We start from the raw sequence: 8,642 nt of genomic DNA on the forward strand, positions 1-8,642 counted from the left end.
AGAAAAACCAGCTCTAAGCAGTGCCTGGGACGGGCTCTCCGCAGCCGGGCACCGGCGCTGCGGCACGGACAGAGCCCCGGCAGAGCCCAGGCGTGCAAAGGAGCAGCCCGGAGCCTTCCTGGGGCCGAGAGATACCACAGCCGCCGTGTGCTGCTGCCAGGTGGGCTTTATTATGCTCAGCTGAGGGTAAAGTTCAGTAAATTTTGGACCAGAGAGGATGGAAGCGACGGAGAAAAATCATTGCGAACAGGTGGGATCGTTTAAAGGGTGATTGCAGCGCTCGGGGTACAACGGCTCGGTCTCTACGCTGTTGTGGATATTTTTTTTTCTTTCTGTTTTTCACACCATAAATAAATAAATAAATAAACCAAAGAAAAAGAAGAAAAAACTCACGAAAACCAAACCAACCAAAAATACCCTCCAGACTTCAGATCTCATCGGCTATTTCTTTCGAAAAGGAAAAGGTAACAAAAAACTTGTAACTGTTCAATAAGTTAAAATGTGCCTATCAATACAACAGCACCAACTTTACGCTTTAAACCAGGTGCTATAGAGCACAGCGCGAAGGGGAAACCTGCCAAATAACGCCGATTTCGTTTATATCCCAAGGTCATTCAGCATCTTTGCCTCTCCCCGGAGGCTTTCCAGGCTGCGGGAAGCTCCGAGCCATGCTCAAAACCCAAGATCAGGAGCAGTGAGGTGGGACAGAGACAGGTGCCCCAGCTCCACATCAACCCTGCCATCATCTCGGCCGACCACGGGAGCCGGGTTACACTTCCAAACCCTGTTCAAATCTGCAGGAGTGACAGCCCCCGGTGCTGGGGGATGGATTCGTGCACAACCCCTGTGTCTAGCCCCCATCATACACCTTCGGGGGAGGATAGCGAAACCCCCCGTGGCGTGGAGGGGGAGAGCAGCTCTTGCCCAGCCGCGGTGGGGCTCGGTGATGCTGCTGACCCGCCTACGGGACCGGCTGAGAGCTTCCCCCGCATCTGAGCGACGCCCCAAGGGCATAAAAAAGCGAGACCCGCCGCCCACGGCCACTCTCTGCCATGAAGCTCACCTGGGACATTAACGACCCCAAGCTGCCGCAGGTAAGGGGGAGGTGCTGGGGAAAGTCTCCGTCCAGCTCCAACGAGGAGCTGGGAACAGCGGAACGAACTTCATCCTTAGCAAAGCTTTGCTTTTAGTTTTCTTGCGCCTTTTCACTTTTTTGTTTTCGTTTTGTAGTCTTTATAAAGTGACTTGTATTAAAAGTATGGATATGATACACAGCTTTGCCTAGCTGGATATGAATTCCTAAAACAACCTGTGTCTCAATTCGGACAGTTTCCTTCTCCCTCCTCCTCTTCCTTCTTCAGGAAATGTTGAATAGGAGCTTGAATTTACTGTTTACTACTATGATCCAAGTTATCTAATTTTTTTTTTTTGTTTATTGATGCAACACTTTAAGGACAATGAGCACTCCCCTCTAGTCGAGTTGTGAGTTTCAAATGCGTTTTGTAATTTGCAACATTTTTCTTCTAAGAGTTTATTTAAGTTTACAGAGCCTATGCTGTTATGTCTTAATGCTGTAAATGCTGGTAGTTTCCTTGTTTGCTGGGATTGCTCTTACTTGTCGTACATACATATGTTAAATATGTATTGCATTATATATATTTGCAGTTTAAAATCTTCTTTCACAGTTCTGGTAACTACATTTGAGTAAGGAACTACAGGAAGCCATGGAATGCAAAATGAATGTTGTTTGTTGAAAAACTCTTTGCTTGTGGCACTATACATACAGTGAAAGTACGTTTGTAATGACAAATCTTTTAATCTCTATTTTTTGGGAAAAGCCTTATTCTAATCATAGCATATACACTTTAAGAAGCCATTCTGTAACTAAAATTTCTAGTTTCGTGCCTGTAGGTGCATGGTCCCACAACAAGGAGAGCTTAATAGCGGCCATGAACAGGATGGTTTGTGTCCTGTCTCACCACACTGATAGTGGACTAGTCAGTAAATTCTGGGAATAAGGCTGATATCCTATAACTAGTAACTTCACTATAAAAGGCCAGCAGACAGTGCTACAAAGGATCACGATGCAAAAGAGGAGAGGATCCCGTCTTTCTTTTCAGATACGGAATCGCGGACTGCCCTAGCCATTTTAGAGAGTGCTTCTGAACAAGCTATTCTTTCAATATTTCTTTTTCTGCTGCTTGGCTGGTCATAGAAAAAGCATTTTTTTTTTTTCCCCCCTCTCATGCATTTTATAACAAGGCAAAAATACCAGTATGCTAATGACGTTCTCTTGCTCTCCTTGCTGCCCTGCCCTGCCGCAGGAGCCCAAGCACTTCGACGCCTTCCAGGAGTGGCCCGATGGCTACGTGCGGCTCATCTACTCGAGCGAGGAGAAGAACGCGCAGCGGCACCTCAGCGGCTGGGCCATGCGCAACACCAACAACCACAACTGCCAGATCCTCAAGAAGTCCTGCCTGGGCGTGGTGGTGTGCGCCCGGAGCTGCGCCCTGCCCGGCGGCGCCAGGCTGCAGCTGCGCCCCGCCATCTGCGACAAGGCTCGGCAGAAGCAGCAGAGTGAGACCCAGGGACCCGCTTCTTTCATCGGGGCTTCATTTCCAAACTCGGGTCTCTCTTACTTGCGTCCATAAATGCAATGACTGACTGACTCCAAATGTCATCAATGTCTGCTCGCAAATGCTTAAGGGGATATGGATGTAAATCCTCTAAATTACTAGCATTTATAACTAGTGGGCAGTTCTAGCTCGCATCATTTAGCTATACTTGGTAGTCTATGCTGCATTTCCTTGAATAATACATTTTAACGTGAATTTTGGACAAGTCTGATCATGTTACTCTTGAGCTCTGTTTACTCTCAGGCAGCATCCTGATCCTTAACCAATCCTTTCAGTAGCTTCTGTCTGTTCACAGAGAAAGCCTGCCCCAACTGTAACTCTGCCCTCGAGTTGATTCCTTGCCGAGGACACAGCGGCTATCCGGTCACAAACTTCTGGAGGCTTGATGGCAAAGCAATATTTTTCCAGGTAGAAAGCAGCAGTATGTATTTGTGCACACTATATAAATTTTACCTGTATATAAAATAACATCTGTAAAGAGAGAGACTTCTTCCTCCTTCTCCTCCCTTTTTTATGTTACACAGACCATGATGAGCATGATGGAGGTCTAGTCCATGACTGAATTTCTCTTTAGTATGAACATGATAAGAACAAATAAAACATTAACACTTGTCTGTCTCTTTAAAAGCAGTACTTAAGCGTTGGCAATATTCAGTTTTAACTACAGTATCATTGATGGCTAAAATTCTCCTGTTTACAGAGCACAAAAAGTTGTCTTGCACCCTGGTGCATATGACAACTGAATCTCTCCAACATTTATTTACAAATTTATTTCCTACTAAAATAAATAGGAAAACACTTAACTTATGTGAGTTGAAACATGAAAATTCTACTTCATATGAAACTAGCCTTTGAATTTTAAAGAATTTAAAATCTTGACAGAAAAAAAGAAGAATCTTAGCTTAAATCTGGAATTTCATCTTGATTTTTTATTATAACATTGCAACAAAAAGTAAACAAAAAGTTTCTGTTCTGTGAGATTACATTTTTTCCCAGATACTTTTTTCCCCTGTGAATTCTGTTCTCCAATCAGTAAATGGAAGAAAACTGGCTGTATTGCCAGATTCCCTCCTATGTTATTCAAGTGTTCTCTTATCAAGTTGATAAATCCTTGCTTAGACATTAATTTCTGCTTGAGAAATTACAGTGTTTAAAAAGCAATTTTTTAACTTCCTATTTGTATTAGGGACTATATGCAGATTTTTGCAGACAAATGAGTAAGGAAATGTAGTGTCCATGATTTCACCATATATCAGTGTAACTTTGGTTGCCTAGATCTGCATACCCACAGATGTTTCAATAAACCTTCAGATGGTTTTCCAGGATATAATTTTCAGTTTGCTTCAAGAAGGTCTATTGCTTTAAGAGAATATTTGTTATCCTGTGGCATGAAACCTCTTTAAAGCCTGCTTTTTTTCCACTTGGTTTTAATTATCTACTCCTTAATGTCACAAACTTAGGTAACATTTTTGCTCCTTCATCAGCTCTGCAGTTCTCACTGACTTTTTCCTTCTATCTACATCCAAATAATGATTTATTCCATTTATTTATTGTCATAATAAATTTGTCCTTGTTTAGTTTCTCCTTCCTTTTTTCTCATGCCAAACCGCAGATCACGCTGTGACTACCTCTCATACTATTTAGAGCATTTTCTCTTATCTTACCCCCTTCCAGGTTCACATCTAATTCTCATTTAATTCTGATTTAGGCTAAAGGAGTCCATGACCACCCCCGGCCAGAGAGTAAACTGGAGGCAGAAGCAAGAAGGAGTGCAATTAAGAAACAAATGTCCTCTTATCACCATTCCCAAAAAAAGAGATCTCTAAACTCAGAGGTAAGTAAAGCGCATTAGTGAAATAAAAAGGTGACATAGATGAAGACTTTATCAATTAAAAAGGTGTGATAAGAACACACTGGGAATCTCAGGGCAAAACAAAGCTTTACATCATGCTACATCTGTTAATTTGGGGCTGAAACTAGCAATAGCACAGGTATGTGTGTGGGCAGTATTGATTCCTGCATTTTAAAGGTTACTTCTCTTTGTCAGGCAGGAAGGTACCATGACAGCAGCAGTTACACCAATAATCTACAGAACTTCCACTGCGTGGATGACCCAGAAAGAGTTGGTATCTTCACAGACACCAGCTTTTCGATTCCAGCCCAGTCCTACCCTTCGCTGCAGAACTCAGACCTCTACAAGGCACCGTATGACACAGCCAGCTTCCAAGAGGACCAGCTGTCCCCATACCCCAAATGCCCAAACCCAAGGATCTACATGCCCATGCCGTGCAGTTACGAGTTTGGAGTTCCTGCTTTCATAAGCTCGAGCCCCTACCCAACATTTTACAAAGATGTGACCAGTCCTGCCATGGATGCAGACCCCCTCAGACTGAGTGGATCTCACTACAACGCCATGACCGCCCACGACACGAGCTTTGATAACCCCGGCCGGCCCCAGGGACTGACGGCAGCGTGGGGGAGAAGCGGCGGGGAGCGGGGTGACCGCGGGCAGACGGCCAGCAGCGCTGCCCGCCCTTACTGCAGCGGGGACCATCCCTGCAGGTACAGCCCCAGCCCCGCGCCGCTGCAGACCGTCATCACCACCACCACCAAGGTGTCCTACCAGGCCTACAAGCCGCCCGCGCCGAGACACGGCGACGGCCTCTGCGACCTGAAGAGCCTCCAGAGCTACGCCCACCTGGCGGAAAACGTCTCGGGAGCCATCTACTCGGGGATGAAGATTCAGGAAGACTTTGGGATGATAAAGTCAGCGTTGCTCTACCAGCACGACTCCATCCCCACAAAATCCAAACCAGCCGAGAGCGTGGAGAGCTATCGGTATGGGCTCCCTCTGGGGAGCAGCTTTGCTGAGCATGAAGGCCAGGCCCTAAGGTTTGAGAGCACTGAATATTGACCAAACAGTGCCTAAAGGATAAATACCTGCAGATGGGAGATTATTGTGCTGACCAGGTGAGCGCTAAGCCAAGTGGTTTGGGATTTGAGGGCATGTAAGGAAACAACATCAAGACAGCTTTTTCTCAAAAGCACCTTTCTGGAGCTGTGTGCTGAGTGGATTATACCTTGCATCTAATTTCAAAGAAACCCCGCACAATCTCTAAAATGGCACAAGGCACTGAGCCCAAAACACACCTGAGAGAAGGTAATATGAAGGCACTGCTCTGAAGTCAACAGCCTCCTTTAACAGCAAGTCTAATCCACTTATATCTACAACTCCTGCCAGATGCCTCAAGCTTTGAGAGAAATGTAAGAAAAGACTAATCAGGTAATGGGAAAAAAAATGCAGGAAGATGGCTATAAATTATAGTCAACTGAAGGAAATGGCAGAGAAAGAAAGAAATAAAAGAAATGTGAAAGTAAGACAATTTGCAGAATAATTCACCGGCCATGATCCTTTTGATGACTGGAAAGATCAGCTAAGTTTTTTTGAAATGAGAAATGAAAAACCTGAAGCCTAAATGCTAAATTCATGTTGCTTTTTGATCCTCTGTATCAAGAGTAGTGACTACCCAGCCTTTCCATGTAAGAAGGACATCCCAGCACAGCCACAGCAGGAACTGATGCCCTGTAACACTCAGCCTGGAGGCAGGAAGGCTCTGGCAGCCCCACCAAGCCTGCTCAGCATCACAAGGGTGCCAGAGGTAACTTGTGTGGTCCTGAAAACCATATGCAGTGAAACTGGTTTGTGCTTAAAGGAGCCTGACAGGCTGGTCAGACCAATTGGTTATTGGTGCAGAATTCTCTTTACCCATGAATACAACTTGTCCTATCTAAGAATGCAATATCCCAGCTGTTCAGTATAGGTCAGTGTTGAATGAACCTTTCCTGATTGTCTCTCTGCACTCCATCTCCAGACCTGCAAGTCCTTCTCCCTCTCCCAAGGGACTCCTAGTGATTTTTCTATCTGTAATCATAGCTCCCCGTGATAGCATTACTTCAGAAATTAAAAAAAAAAAACAAAAAAACAAAAAAAAACCAGCCAACAGAGAGGTTACAAAACAAAATCTCCAAAGAAAACACAAGGAAATACATTCTCAAATGCATCCCTAAACCAACTAATTCTTAATTTATCTGGAAGAAGAAAAAACAGAGCAATGCTGGTTTAAAACCTAAAGATATTTTGAAAGCTGCTTAGTACTGGGGAGTAGAACCCTCTGCCAAAATGTGTGTTCCAAGCAAGTGAGCTAAGTAGACACAGGGCATTGATCAGAGTCAAAAAATTTCTTTTGTTAGCATTATTATTAAGTTACCAAGTATCTTTAACTTTTTGAACACTTTTTTTTTTTTTTTAAATCTCTGTTTTATGTATATTTTTGCTATGATTTGAGAAGTAGCATGCTACCATAGTCTTTCAATAAATGTGAAACCACCAGGCACCATGTAAAGTAATGGGATCACTTGGCTAATTAGAATTTTAAGGTTTTGTGCACTGAAGCCACCCTTAAACTGGTTAACAAATTGCATTTTCAAAGCACAGCATACAAATATCTGAGATTTAAAAATAGTTCTTTCTGATTTAGTATATTTTCTTTTTTTATATTTTTATGGAAAATAATGTATTTAGTCAGAGATGCGAAACTGAACCCCACAGGAATTTAATAAATAGCATCCTGTTCCAGCAGTGGATTGTTCAGCATCTTAAAAATTAAAGCCAGACAAGATGGAATTCACAAAAAGACTAAATTAATTTACCTACAGCAAGTTTACCTGGTCTTTTAGTTCTGGTGTACTTGCTGTATATCTTCCTTAGCTTTTGTTAAATTCTTATGGCAATTCTTCTACCAAGTGTTTTAAATTACTGACAAGAAGAAATTCAGGTGAACAACATCAATTTGATAATTAGCCCACATATTAACCTTTAAAAAAGAAAAGGAAAAAAAAAAAAAAAAAGAAAAAGATGCTTTGTGAGTCATTACCCAGAAAGAGTGATGCAAAATTTTAGAGTTTAGGAATATATAACACTATGCCTGCTTACTGAACTGGGATTTCTCATCTGTATGCCAAATCATATTGAGGATTTGACATGTATAATAAAAATCAAGGCTTACAGCCTTATAAGTTTGAAAGGAAAAAAAGTATGAGAGGGGAATAAGGCCAAACAAAATGACTAAAAAAAGCTGGAAAGATTCACTCCAGAGGGAAAAATCAAGGGAAATATTAAAGCTGTAAATGGCTCTATTTTATAGTGATTTTAGAGGAGTTAGCCAACCACAACTAAAGCACAAGTTATTAAATTACTACACGCTATTAAAACAGTCAAGCTGTGGGGGTTACATGCTGTTTACATTACTGGTATAAAACTTGTCACTGTAGTTGGATGCCTAAATTATTATGCTATCCAATTAAATATAGCCTTAAAAGCAGAACTTTGTCCACTAGTAAAGCAAATGCAGCCAATTGTGTTAAGATGCTACTTTTAGGGTGTGGATTTATTTATAATAAACATGACAGCTGTTTAAGCACAGTGGAAAGCTATGGTGGTGATTACCTTGCTGCATCATCTGAGCAGTACAACAAATAAAACCACTCTAAAGGTTATTACAGTCTTTCTTCACCTTGATTCTTCTCATGTACCAGTGTCTGGGATGAGATTAGCTATATGTTACCTTTTACAGATAAAAAATCAGATGGAAAAAAGTCTAAAGCTGTAGACAGTCTTTCTCTTCAAAATACATAAATGTAAAGGCAATGGGAGCTTCTGTAACAACAACAGCAAGCTGAAATTGAAAGCCTCATTGTAGGTTTATACAGCTGCAGCATTGACTTTAAAAGCATGTTCCTCAGGCAAAGCAGCATCCTGAAGCAAGATGGTCCCTGAGTAATCACCTTCTCTTCCATTAAGAGTCCCTTTCAAGTGTGGTTTCTGGTCCTGCACTGAGCACCTGAGAACAGCCCTTCACCAGCCTGTATGCTCCACTCTGACAGACATCTTCATCTAACAAACTCCAGCTGCTATGGCAAAGTCACGGAGGGAGCAGAGGAGAAGGT

General features: G+C 42.5%; 1 protein-coding gene across 2 annotated transcripts; it reads left to right on the plus strand.

Annotated features, from left to right (window-relative positions):
- The first annotated feature begins 649 nt into the window (after nt 1-649).
- GCM2 (glial cells missing transcription factor 2) lies at nt 650-7,513 on the plus strand. 2 transcript variants are annotated; one of them, XM_079299611.1, is made up of 5 exons: nt 650-1,094; nt 2,325-2,577; nt 2,932-3,044; nt 4,345-4,470; nt 4,684-7,513. In XM_079299611.1, exons 1-5 carry the CDS (start codon nt 1,053-1,055, stop codon nt 5,548-5,550), a joined length of 1,401 nt encoding a protein of 466 aa, XP_079155737.1. In that variant the 5' UTR covers nt 650-1,052; the 3' UTR covers nt 5,551-7,513. The 2 variants fall into 2 exon arrangements, with proteins under 2 accessions (XP_079155737.1, XP_079155736.1); XM_079299610.1 differs by lacking the exon at nt 650-1,094 and having other exon boundaries at nt 2,262-2,577; nt 4,684-6,715.
- The last annotated feature ends 1,129 nt before the right edge of the window (nt 7,514-8,642 follow it).

The sequence above is a fragment of the Erithacus rubecula genome (assembly GCF_903797595.1).
Source record: "Erithacus rubecula genome assembly, chromosome: 3".
Lineage (NCBI taxonomy): Eukaryota > Metazoa > Chordata > Aves > Passeriformes > Muscicapidae > Erithacus > Erithacus rubecula.